At 39.4% G+C, this 14,222-nt stretch overlaps 1 protein-coding gene across 10 annotated transcripts in view; it reads right to left on the reverse strand.

Moving 5' to 3' along the window:
* Positions 1–13,093, reverse strand: part of AKAP9 (A-kinase anchoring protein 9) — a 111,469-nt gene extending 98,376 nt beyond the window's left edge. For 8 of the 10 annotated variants that reach the window (XM_062605163.1, XM_062605161.1, XM_062605159.1 and 5 more), the window contains exon 1: positions 12,871–13,093. In XM_062605163.1, coding sequence (XP_062461147.1) covers positions 12,871–12,918 — 48 coding nt within the window. In that variant the 5' untranslated portion in view covers positions 12,919–13,093. The remainder of the gene's footprint in view (positions 1–12,870) is intronic. The other 2 variants (XM_062605154.1, XM_062605158.1) reach the window with 2 other exon arrangements.
* Between the last annotated feature and the right edge of the window lie 1,129 nt (positions 13,094–14,222).

Genomic DNA, 14,222 nt, shown 5'->3' on the forward strand with positions numbered 1-14,222 from the left:
ATATAAGTAGCTACTCCAGAACTCTATACATGTAGTTACTCTATAACTACTATAACATGATATTTAAACAATGACATTTAAAATACCATACAAATGTTTTCTCTAATTCAGAAACATACAAAAATCATGATCTATGGCCATCTGTGCTTGCCAATTAAGAGCCAACTATAAAAATACAACAGTATGCAAAGTCAACAGTTGCCAGTATCTCCACACAGTGCTTGTCGATCAAATTACTGACAACCCGCAAGTTCATATGTAACACAGACACTTTCTTCTACTTCTTATCTTACATGTTTAAAAGTTTTGGTTGACATTTCACGCTTTTATAAAGATTGAACTTTTAAGATTATCATTAAACTATAAAACCAGAAAAGAGAAAGCCTCAAGGAGAAAAGTAATAATCCTCATGTTTCTAATAATACCATTCTAAATACAAATTTCTTCCACCAGATTTAATTATTACCAGACTCGCTTACATTTATTTATGAAACAACTATAAGCAGAACACTATCATGCTTATGTTTTCAACTGCAGAAAAAATCATCAAAAAAAGAAACATTCACCAGTTTTATAGCATTCTGTACATTAATTTGAGGTAGGTTCCTAATGAAATACTTGAAATCCATTTTTCCCACAGAGATACAGCTACATGGACACTACATCCCAAATTAAAAAGGTATTTTTCCCCACCCCCAGTAGATGAAGACAATTCCGCCAAATACAGACTTATACTGAAGAACATGGAAAGAGTGAAGCATTATTAGAAATTATCTTAATTGCTTGTCATCTCACTGCATTACAGCCAAAAAATGCAGGATTTATATAATCCTTTTGTGGCACAGTCCAGATCAGCTCCTTAGGATGTAGTATAGACCTGAATTACTAAATATATGCTTATGTATTTGTATTTTCTTAAATTAGGTCTATGTTGTATCTAATCTGGCACTGTAAAATCAAGTCTTTGAATGTGATTCTCCCAATGGAAAGTTGTTTGAAAAGAACAAATTGGTATCTAACTCCTTTTGCAGAGTTAAAATAGCATTCATAGGAAATGAATTAACATCTGAACATTTTCTGGAATAAATTAATACTAAACCATAATATTTGCTAAATATGCTTAAGTGAATCTAAAAGCTGGTTCACAACATCAGCAAATAGATACAGAGGAAAGCCCCCACACATATCATATGCTGCAATGTAAAAATTACATGGTGAGGGGCAGGAGAGAGACAAGATAGCTGTGTTGGCTTTTCTACCTACCTTGCAGTCTACCTATCCAAACCACCCATCTCCAGATTGGTTACAAATAGCCAGAAGTCAGTCACATCAAATGCCTTCCTCATGCCAAAGTAAAGGATACCCACCATTCTCTCCTCATCTAATGAGCCACTTGCCTCATCATAGAGGACAGTTAATTTGCTCCTGATAAATTCCAATCATGTTCTTGCCCATTATGTGCCTGAACACAGGTTCCAGGAGGATCTGCTTCATAATTTTCCCAAAGACAACCAGGCTGTCCTTCCTATAGATTTCCAGATCCTCCTTCTTGCCCTTCTTGAAGATGGATCTGATGTTTGATTTATTTTTTCCCCTGCTTATTTGGATGTGTCTAATTACAATGACCTTTCAAAGATGAGCAAGGGAATAGCCTTGCAGTGATAGCAGCAAGCTCCTGGAGAATGTTTGGATACATCCCACCCAGTCGCATAAATTTGCATATATCAGATTTGCTCAAGCCATCCCCAGCTTGACTTTTTGCACCAGGGATAATGCTTTACCCCCTCCAATTCTGCCATTAGGCTCAAGGACCTGAGAAACCCAAAGACAGTCCTTATCATTAAAGAGGCAAAGGCAAAGAAAGCTTTAAGTATTGCTTCTATGCCCTTTTGTACCAGATCGTTTGTCAAGATAATCTTGAATTCTAAGTCTCTTCACCCACTTCAGTTTAGTACTGTCTACATAAAACCATGCATTCTTTCCACTGCTAATAACGTAAATGCTGAGTGACACAGGCACCTGGAAGACCACCTACTTTGAGGGCAAGACATTAAAAAGAAAAGAAAAAAAAGCTAAGATGCTTAGTACAATGTTTTATTCACTTGTAACCACAAAATTATGATTGTACCTCGATCAAGTTCTTAGTTTGTTTCTAAGACTGTGTGAAACAGTGTCAAAAATCTTAAAATCACACTGATTTTCAGCAAGAAGTTCTGTCTGAATCAGCCCTAGTTACTTAAAGGCATTCTCATATTAAGAGTTGTGCAGATCTCCAAGGACCTTAATGTTGACAATTCATTAGACAAGTCTATTTCCTTTAAAAAGCAATCTTTGCCAGTCTTTTGAGACTCCCTACAGAGTATATGCAGAATCACACTGATGACTGTAGCCTTGGTTGTGGTGTATTATCAAGCATCAATGTAGCTTCCAGGGGGCCAGGGTTGGGGGTAATCAGATGCTTCTCAAAAATCATGAATACTGATGAGACTCGTCCAAGAAAAAACTTGACATGTCTAAAGAAAACTGTAGTCAGGCAAATACTGTTTCCTGTGGGATCCTAATCAACACTCTATTCCAGCTCACATAGTTTGTTCTTCCATAACACACTGCAAATAGCCAACTGCAAATTCAAATTCATTAACTTTAAAAAAAAAAAACACCATTTCTAGAGTATAGGGCTTTAAAGATGCAGAGATATTGAGACGTGTAATGAAAAGCACAGAGAGAATCTGAAAGAAGTTTTGTCCAGCCTTCTCTATGCAGCTAATGCAAGAAAACTTTAATCACAAGATTTGCCATTTCTGTTTTGTGTTGATGCTGCAAGAAAGGGGCTGCAGCCCACTGCGTGTTTTTCCTGATCAGCAGGATTCCTACACTTCACAACAATGCACATTTTTCTTTCCTCCTGCACTGTAACATTTAGTCTATATACTAATTGATGAAGAAGTGTTTATTAGAAATTGGCTGAAAAGGGCTGAGGAGTTTATTTCTGGGTGTAAAAAAAAGCATCAACTATAGATTTACTTTGAGTTTCTATATACTGCTTATATTACTGTGATTCATGTAAATTTAACTTTTTCCTCCTAAAGGAAAAAAGAAAGGATTTATAATAGCAAAACGTTTACCCTGCTATAAACCCTGTTAATTGTATTTATGTAGGTGCATCTAGATTTGCTCCCTTCCACTTCACACTGTGGCTTTTTTAATAAAAATATAGCTATATCGCGAATATCTAAAGATCCAAAATGGAGGGAAAAAAAAAAACTTTCAAAAGGTAGAGACAACATATAAAGGAAAGGAATAAAGCATGGTAAGATCTAAATACTTTTACTTTTATCTAATTTCTCATTAACTAAGCAGTCAAAGAAAAAGGTACTGTTAGAATGAACAGACTATGTCTAAATAAGACTTTATTAATAACTAGCACAAATAATTTTTTTCAGGTTGGCAAGTGTCATAGAATTGGTAAAAAAAATCTAAGAGGTTACATCCTTGGCAACAAACCAACCAAACTTTCAGACACAGATCATCAGTTTAAATCCTGTTCAAGATAAGCTGAGAGCAATAGCCACTCCCTGTTAACAAATACAAGTGCTGTGATGACTTCCACCCAGTTGTCAAAGGCAATCTTTTCACAAACATCACTGTTGAGATTTTCAAAGCAGTCTGGAGAATTTACATATGTTTTTAGGGGACTATATGAAGGCATTCTGCCCAGTCCTGTGTGCCAACTCTTACGCAGAAACTGAATAAAACTTTAAATTTTCATTTTAGAAACTTCGTGGGTTTGATTTTTTTTAAATAAATTATAAAATACTTCAGAACAAGCCAAACACAGTTGTGCTTCACTATTTTCCCACTTAGTTTATATTCTTTTTACATGAATTCATACCATGTGGCATGTCTGGCACAGAATGGACAGAGCCCTCAAACTCAGGAGGTTTGTGAGTGACAGCCCTGTGAGGAACAAAGACATAAGGAAAGAACCAACTGCGTGAATTCCATGCTCACTGTACAAGACTTGACAGGTTTCTACTACTTTTTTTACATGCTGCTGAATCATGAGAGAACAGTGAGTTCACAGTTACCCTGATATTGCTCACAAAATTCCATATTTGTCTGTGGATTTTGTGTTTTAATGAAAAGAAAGCAAAATTGAATTCCTGGAATATATTCCAAATAATGAAGTAAATGTAAGAATCGTATCCCTCTTTGAGGAGTCTGGTACCAGGATTTCCACTCTTCCTTTAAACACAGCAAACTAGGCTAGCTAGCAGGACGTACTACTAAGCATACAAAGACAGGGCTTCACCATTGTTATGGAGCATTACCTGTAATAGTAAGACATTTCTCCTATATACCTTTTAATTGAAAATATATATTCTCAATGTATGGCACTAATGGTAAATCAGCTACTTCACTTTAACGATTAAATGGATTTAGGTACATTTAAATATTATCCCCTTGGTTTGTGGTTGGACACAGGAGGCTTCTTCACAGAGAAGAGTTCAAAAACAACTGAAAACATCAAAAACAAAACCAGGATTAATGGACAACCACTTCTGTTAAATCACAGTGTGCCAGTGAAGTCAGATTTTAGTGAGCTCTTAAGCGACTTATTCTGCTTATTCTCTGTCATACCTATCTTATCAATGTTTGCACAGGAACATACTCAGTCCCAGAGTCCTATCTACTCCACCTCTTAGACTCCACCAGTTTTCTTGGGTCTTCTGCTCAGGATCATAGTTTTAGCAATATGCTAGAGATATGGCATGACCGTAGAATCTTCATCAAATCTATGCTTTCCCCTGGGAATATCACAAAAATTGTATATATTCTTTTTAAAATTATTATCTCCAATTGTGGACAGTCTTAAAATTTTGTCATGTTCTGATATTTAGAAGCATGGTCCATCAGACTACTGCTCCTTTGCTTTGGGTGATGCTACAATTTAGGGTTGTTACAACTGTGACTTGATCACTCCCCCACTTTCCTAAGCATAGTGTTTGGTTTCCAGAGTCTCACATTCTTTGGCACAGCTGACAACTATTGAATTTGTTCTATCTGGAGGCTTGTTGGGGTTCCTTTTCAGAAGAGGGGGGGAAGCAAGAAAACCAGCTCCATACTTCCAAGAACCTAAATATTCTAAGAAATTTTAGTATTTTTATTTGTTCTTTTGTCTTTGTAGAAAATGCAGGGTTTCATATAAAATAAAATCACGTAAAAATGCAGATTAAGATTTCTTTCAAGAAACAGGAACACCAGAACCATCAACACAATATGACATGCCAGCACTTTGCAGTCAACATACAAGCATCTCATCATCATAAATTTCAAGATCTATTTATGTTTCAGCATAGCAGTCACAAGACTGCAATTATCAGATGCATTTCATTGAACTGTGGTACATTTAACAACATGTCTTTGAAAATTAAAGTGTCATGTTAGCTAGTACCAGTAACAAAAGGATTCTGAAACAAATACATAGCAGTATACACTGAAATCTCTACCTATGGGGCAGATATTTCAGACAGAGCAGATTCCCAACAAGTGTGTTATTAGTATATAATCTTTATATTGCAATATAAGGTAGGACAACAAAGTTGGACATCAGCAGACTTTTTTCTTTTTGTCCTCATTTTCATCAGATTTTTCCCTATTCCAATCAAACACTAAGATGCTACAGTCACCATAGATTATTCTTCGGTTAGTATCTCCGGACATCAACATTTAGAAGTGCCTACTTGTTTGGTTACTTCCTGTGTGAAAAACAACACAGGATTTTCTGGTAACACCTATATATGTTCAATCTGCTTTCCTTGGAGTATCAAACATATTTTACTGAAAGTACTTCAGAAAGAATTTGTGGTGGTGACCAAACTTATTTCCAAATCAGTATAAACAAATTTGTGATACTGTTATAACTGAGGGAAACAAATGTCCCAGTCACCTTTGTTTTGCTTTTGCAACACCCATACTAAAAAAACAAGTAGTTGGAAAGCAGACCATAGAAATAAGGGAGAGACTAGTATTAAAACGAATGAAGTCTTGAATGTAAGCAGAGCACCTTTGCATTTCCTTTTCTGTAACTCCTCCTCTTTACACAAAGAATGAAAAGCAAGAAAGCATTTTAAACTGTGTTTTTACAATGCCGTTTCTTGCTTTCACAAGTGCTACTAACAATACTGTGTTGCCTCATTAATCTATTTTTGTGAAATTCATTGGGCATCTTAAAGATCAACTTTCTCTAATTTAGCTACAGAAGTGCAATTTGACTGCATTCTCAGAAGAAAGCAAGCGTTAGTTTAAGCTCATTCTGCCTTTCATTACTCTGGTAAGGTAGACAGCTACTTTAGAGCTTTGAACAAAAGGTATATTGACAAAAAAAACAAATAATCAAGCCCTGTATCAAAAGCAAGAACAGATCTCTGGAATGAAGGAAATGGAGATAAAAAACAGGCAATAGAAGAAAAAAAATGGAGAACACAAATAGGAAGAGTTCTAGTAGTGCCAACTGAAAAGAGCATTGCAACCCCAGATTTCAATTCAACTACTATTTTTTTTTCATAAGGACTCAATAAAATCCAGAAGAAACCTGAACACAATGAGAAAAGGAAAAAAGAGCACAGAGAAAACTGTAAAGAGCAGGCAGTTCTAATATCCTCAAGAGAACAATCAAGTTCAAATAAAAACCTCAACATTTAAGCTAGTCATCCCCATTTTTCTGCGATTAGAAAGAGAATGACTTGAAAACAGTTTCACAGATTACCTGTCCATTTGATCTCTCATCTGAGTTTATGTGCCACATCAGCAGCAATCATATTGATTTCTATAGATATATTTAAATTTCAAATGTATAGAAAACTTTTCTATAATAAAATGCAGATATCTACTGTTTTGAACAAAAATAAAAGTGAACACCTCACTTTTTGTTTCTCTTTAACCTCTACTCAATTTCTGCCCTATCTGCTTTTACTCAAAGTTTTAAAGCCACGTGTTTTCTCTCCAAGGTAACATTCAGTCCTTGTATCTGTGATTTCCTCTGCAAGACAAAAACCAGTTCTTAATCTTACTCATGTTCGTAACCAAAATACAGGCAAATCCATGTGCCTCCTACTGTTTGCATTTAGAACTGACAGAGATGCAACAGAGAGAGAGTACATTGAAGCCTGTAAGAGCCAAAACCCCAAAAAGTTTAGAGGGACCTCGGAAAAGAAACAGCTTAGCAATACAAAAAAGGAATGCCTAGGAATTAGGTACAACTTTGTGAGGATCTTCATGTGCAAGAAAAGGAGCTCCCTAAAACTGTTCTTCATTGTAGCTTTTTTTTTTTCCCCATAGTTTCAATGCATTCCCCTGCTTTCTTACAAACAGACATTAGGCAGTTTCTGTTCACATCTGCTGAACCAAAGCTCGGCCACACCTTTCCAGGAGAATCTTGAGAGTTAGCCCACACTCCCCTTCAGTTGCTTCCTCTCTTGTCCATTAATGCTGAGACAGCATCTTCAGATATAGCCCATCATCATTCTCATTCTGTGAGCTCAACCCATAAAGCTGCTCTCCTCCACAGAGTGACAACCATGACTAAGGCTTTATGATGAAATTAGCAGTTGGTGATATGGCAAATTCAACTTCTTATTTTAAGAGAAAACAGAGTAAGAAAATGCAGACTGAAAAGGAAATTCTCACCTCCAGGATTCTGGAATTTAATTATTTTTGTTCAAGTTATTTGAGGCAGACAGGATAAACAAAATGAACAGTCTACACCTGAAAGCAATAGAAGATGTGCTAGTAGGCCAGTACTTCAATGAAATGTAAGGTTTAAGTGAATGTAATGTGTCTTCTGTGATGAAAAATTCTTAATAACCACTGAAATACTACCTTTTTTTTCCCTCCTGAGGTAAATAACAGGGAATTTAAAAAGACTGTGTTTTACAAACACAATCCGCATGCTAAATTCTTTCGGGGTTTTAAATTAGTGTTTTAATCACTGTGGCACATAACTATAACATGCTTTGCTTGAGTCTTATTCCAAAAAACCTGATCAACAGCTTTCTTTGAGAAATCCAAAATTTCTAAGTCTGAAGAGGTTAGATGTAAGGAAGTAAAAACTTTTTCTCCCCTCAAAAGAAGAAGATGTAAGAATGCAAAGAGCAAACATTCTCAGACTCTTAGACAATGCTATTTTAATAATACATAATTTTCATCTTCAGCCACCAGAAACATTTTCATGCACGACCAGAAGACAAAATATGCAATTATTCCTTTTTACTATGCAATTTGTGAAGATAACTTGTCAAATCAGTTATTCAATCTGTAATACATGTCCACTGAGTGCCATTAGAACTTCCCAAACCGGCGCCACTGTTCCATCTGCTCAGCAATTCCCTGGTACGCCAGGGATCAAAAGCAGTAACACTTCTTATTCTGTACTCAAGCATTTAACTAAACCAGTTCACTAATTTCTTAAGGTTCTTCAACAATTATATGATTTCTTCAAATACCACAACAAGAATGTACTACAAGTATACACAGAACCTTTGAAAAATCAGGACATTAAATTTTGTACTTTTAACATTAGACCTCAAATCCCAGACCAACCCAAGAGAATTTACAAATTAAGTTAGTGTCTTTCCCTCATTCAATGTTCACACACCAAAAAAAGCACACAACTAAGGAGAATGCCCTTTCCTCCACACAAATATAAACTGGATCAATACACATATTTAAATACTTTGTAAATAAAATTTCAGTACTGTAAAATGAACTATTTTGTAAGAGTTGCTACTGCTATTTTTGTATCTCTTAATTTTACCAGTTATAATAGCTGTGCATTTCATGTGTGTGTATAAATTAAATCAAAGTATTTTTTTATATGTTAAGTTTTACCAAAATACACTCAGGCATTTTCTCACACGGAAATCTGGGCCCCTGATGTTCTTATTCTGAAGCTAGCAAAATACTGTGTATAGTTTTGAAAGTTCATCAAAACACTGCAACCTCCTGATAAGACAAGCCAGCTGCTAAATAAATACATTAAATTAAAATACCCAACTACCACAACTAAAATATGCTATAATGTTAGATGAGATTTCCAAGCAAACTGATGCACACAGGCAAGCACGCATAGCAGATGTGCCCATCAATACTGCACCAACATCTTTAACCACCATCCTCTGCAGTCTTTTGTCAGACCAGATATACCTATGCTATATCTCAGGCCATCAACAATATTCTGGAATCTCTTAAGCAAGGCACAAAACATATAGAATCACTGAATGGTGAGGGCTGGTAAGGACCTTAAGACCATTTAGTTGCAACCCCCTTGCCATGGGGAGCAATACCTTTCACTAGACCAGGTTGCTCAAAGCCCCGTCCAACCCGGCCTTGAACACTGCCAGGGATGGAGCATTTACCACTCCTTCAGACAGCCTGTTCCAGTGCCTCACCACTGACAGTAAATAATGTCTTCCTTTTATCTAAACTAAATCTCCCCCGTTTAAATTTTTGAAGTTCACTGTGTTTTGGGGCACTGATCAACTTAACAATAAGCATCTATATTTCCACTGCTGGCACACATCTTCCTTCCACCTTCCATCACAGTCAACCACATCTCTCTTAACTAACCTTTCTGACAAACACTTTTCTTGCTCCACCGTAATGAGATCAGGATCCAAGATGAAGAAATTGCTTGTCTAGGGAGGAGAGTTCTATAAAGGCACAGAGAGACCATTACAATGGGCGAGACAGATGCTTATAGAAGCTGGGTTAATATCTAGCACATCTACCTTGTGACAAAGGAAAATAAATTATTATAGGTCTGGAAAAAGTAGCATGTAATTTACATGGTTTAACTTTGTGCCTCTCTTGACTTCGTGGGTTTGAAACCAACAGAACAGCAACACATGGCGCAACTGCTTCATAACAGGCTTGGCATAGTCTCCAAAAGTCAGCAGGTACACATGAATGTTGGTGAGCCTCTATAAGGAGCTTTTCATTTCATTTTTCAAATGATGCTTGGGTGAAAGCTGTATGTTTGCAGCGAGACCCATTCTGCCAGGCTTGAGTATACTTAGCACCTTTCAGTCAACAGATTCACAATGCAGCTTTTCACTCCCAGTAATAGTAAAGGAGGACTCAAAAGAAATTTCCATTGCAGAAAAATCCATTTGTAATAAACTTCTCTGTAAAAAATCTATGTGGGGAGACAGCGTCTTAATAAGACGTCAAGAAGAATTTCCATTGCAGATAAATTCTCACAAACCCAAATTCCACAGCTTGCTTAGTCAACTTTATGATCAGAAAACAACCAAAGGATTGCTTTACAGAAAGCTCATATTGCTTAAAACTCCCACACTGAGATTTGGTAGTAGTTAGCTATCTACTTTTTGATTAAAGAAAACCCAACAAACCAATCCAAACAAGAACCTAAGTGCCAATTTTGAATAATAACTCCATTGTTAGCAATGTACCAGCCACCTCCACGGCACCTACTACACTCATTTACCAGTCTCCCAATTACCTACTTTCATCCTGCAGTTTATGTTGTATCTTATTTATATTTAAAATGTATAATTTCAGGTGGATGATCAAGGTATCTGCAATATAGCAATATCTGTGCATTTAGCACAGTAACAACATGGACTTTAATACACTTTCCCAGCTATTTTATTTAAACAACACTCAGTGGTTAGGTTCAAAAATTTTTTGGATGCCTGTTACTGTGGTTTGCAGAAAATACTCATTTGGAGCCAACCAGTTTTAGGAGACATAGTGATTATGCTACTGTGAATGTGTCTGTATCCTTGAAAAAGAAAAGCAGCTGTAAGAGCAACTCCCGCTTCTATTCTCTGCTAACAGAGTTTCTTCTTTCCTGTCTGCGACCTAGTCTCCACAGTACAACACATTTAATTACATCACTCATGTGAAAAAAGGGGCAAACAGTATACAGAACACTGATGACAAATCTGAAAAACTGACAGTTTCTACAGTCCCTTCCCATGTAAAGTACATAGAGCTTTAAAGAGTTATTATGACTTAAATCACAAGGGATGTTTAAAAGCATAGAATATGAAAGCCTTCAGGGAAATACTTACTTACAAGAACATCATTAAATTTTCGTCAGAAATGACTACTAGAAGGCTGAGAGTTACGACAGTGCTCTTAAAATGCAAAAGAAGTTAGTAAAGTGTGTAGCCATCTTTTCTCTAAGTAAAAACAGTGCCACTGAATTCCTGCTAGAGTACTGGCTTTTCATAGAATCATAGAATAGTTAGGGTTGGAAAGCACCTTAAGATCATCTAGTTCCAATCGCACCCTAGACCATGTCGCCCAAGGCTCTGACCAACCTGGCCTTGAACACTCCCAGGGATGGAGCATTTACCACTTCTTTGGGCAACCTGTTCCAGTGCCTCTCTTTCAGTAACTGTTATTTTCTGTGTTACTTCCATGCCTACATGGACAAAAACATATAAACTCACTCGATAAATTCTCTGTGGTTTACCATACTGGCAAATTTACTTCAACCATTTTCTTTGGGAATTACTTTCTAATTATTTGCAAAAGAATTAGCCAACCCGGGTGTGACAGACTGTACTAACACCAGTTCCTGATCCGTCCCAGTGCCTTTTAATAGTGCTGCATATAATAGTGCTGCATAACGCTGTGTAAACACCATTCTGGCTCTAAGCATTTCAGAACAGGTTTTCCTATGTGAACATGAAGCTCTGTCTAGGAGAGTTTCCCAAGGTATGTTTTGAGCACTTTTTCAAAGGAAAAGGAAACACTAAGTTACAAAGTTTTTGTCTAATACAGCAAAATACCTGTTCAATATTTCTCAGCCAAACTACACTACCATTTCCACAGATCACATAAACAAGGCAATTATGATGTTTTGTAGTTTCTTCTTTAGCTTGTCTTCTTGTTGCTGTACTATCAGCTCCAGATGAGTTACATGTTTATCTTCAGCATGAATGACTGATGGACCAACCTTCTAATCATTTAGACTGCTGGAAGGAACCAGACTGTACCTCATGTCAAAACATAATTTTACCTCATTTTCCTACAAATGCCCCTAATTAACTCATTGACTACACCGAAGCTTTCTTTGAAGTAGAGGTCCTCCTACAAGTACGGGAACTCCAGTCTGTTGCCCAGAAGGTAAAGTGCTTTGCAGCCAGCGTGCACTGAGCCATACTTAAGAAGTAAAATTATAAACTCCCCGATTAACGGTGGGGGAAGCCCGCCGGGTACTGGCTGAGCCACCCCATCGCCCCTGAGGTGGCGGTGGAGTCCTGCGGGTCACCCACGGGCTACCCAGCATTTTCAGATAACAGGCAAACACACTTCACCACATCTATAATCCTGTGTCTCCTAAGGCTCTCTCCCGGTATTAGTACCACACTGAGAACAGCTGTCGGTTTTATCAATTTCCTTAAAGATTTACAGGGAGTTTCCCAGGCTTAAGAGGCAAAAGGTAAGCCGTGCACCGGGTGTGAAGCAGTAGGGAGGTTAGCTCTCCTCCTCCTCGGCTCTTTCTCCAGCAGGCACCACCAGCGGAGCGGGCCCTGCCCAGGCTGCCACCGCCGGGCCCTGCGACGGGCACCTGTAGCATGCACACTGGTGGCCCGCTGTCACCGGCTGCCGCTCCCCTGCCACGAAACGCCGCTCGCCCCGAGGCCGGCGGGGGGAGCGCAGGGAGGATGGCACTCATTGCCTCTTCCGCCCGCGGCTTTGTTCGCAGCGCAGCCCCGCGCCGAGCCCCCGCCGCAGCCGTACGCCGCCGCCCGGCCCTGCTGGCTGTAGCTGGCTGGCTGGCTGGCTGACCGTCCTCCCCAGCCTCTCCGCAGCCGCGCCGCCGCCCTCTCGTACCTTGGCTTTCCCAGCCTCCAGCTTCTTCAGCCTCTCCTCGTCCTCCATAGCGCCTGTGCGGGAGAGCAGAGTGTTACCGGCGACGGCAGGCGGGGCCCACCCCGCCTCCTCCCCTCAGCCGGGGCGCACACTCTCGCTGCGCTGTCCCGTCCCGCCTCACAGCGACGACAGCTGCCGTGGCGCGGCCATCGGCGCCGCCATCTTCATCCCACGTAAACACGCGGCCGGGGAAAGTGACGTTACCGCTGCCTGCCCCTCCTTCTGCTCCCAGTCCCGGCCGCTCCGAGCGCCGCCGGTGTTCCCGGTCAGAAAGAAACGCCTTCTTCACGCCCCCCCAGAGCCACGGGCTTGCACCCCGTCCGGCCCACCGGGGGCACGCACCTGCGGTGGGACAGGACAGCCGCGGTGGAGGGGGTACCGGTGGACACACCCCTCTCCACAGCGCTGCTCGCTCCTGCAAACAGAGGGGCGGGGGGCTTTCTTTTCACACAAAGGAACTGCATTATCGAGACGCCTGTAATTTGCTGTCGTTTTGATGCAAAGGGCTGATCAGGCAGTACCTGAGTTGTTTCAGAGCGCAGCCTTCTGCTGCCTCGCAAATCCAGCCTTGCTGGCTACAACGCTAATTTTGACAGTTTTGGTTTGCGAAGTGTTTTCTTGCTCCTGCGTGGGGCTCACTAAATTGCAAGCTTCCTACAGCGTGGGTCTAAAGCTTGGAAGTAAAAGCACAAGCTTTCTGAGCGTGGGTCGCAGGCTATGTAAGGATGACAACAAAGGATGTGTAGCCCTCTCCCCCCTCCCCTTTAAATTACTTAATATGCACCCATCGTGCCAGAAATAGGTGTGTTAAAATCACAGTGGGGAATACGGCACGTGGCAATTAAATGCTAATACAACTTCTATACTTCAGCATTCGGTACAAAGCAGTATCTTGGGTTTACTTAATATTGTCTGCTACATGTGTGCCTTGCAAGGCTAATAGCTTGTATTCCATGTTATATTGTGCTTTTTCTTTCAGCGGCCCCTGAAGTCGGTTCCTTTTGTGATGGTGTGATAGATGGCACAGGCTTACACATTCTTGGCAAGCCTTTTTTCTTTTTCTTTTTCTTTTTTTTTGTTAATGAACAGCTGCATGCGAACAGAATCCTCATTCTGCATTTGGAATCATTTGGCTTCATTATATGCAAAATCTAAAATCTTTCTGAATCAACTGTCAACCAACTGAATCATCTCAGCTGTGCTGATCCTTTGAATGCAGTTCATTTAGTATACATTCTTTCCTTGCTTGAATTTTCCAGCAAAGACCGCACACACCCAAAACAGAATAAATGCCAAAAGAAAACATTATTTGC

Source organism: Pezoporus occidentalis, unplaced genomic scaffold (genome assembly GCF_034315485.1).
Source record: "Pezoporus occidentalis ecotype Australia unplaced genomic scaffold, CSIRO_AGI_Poc_V1 ctg9, whole genome shotgun sequence".
Lineage (NCBI taxonomy): Eukaryota > Metazoa > Chordata > Aves > Psittaciformes > Psittacidae > Pezoporus > Pezoporus occidentalis.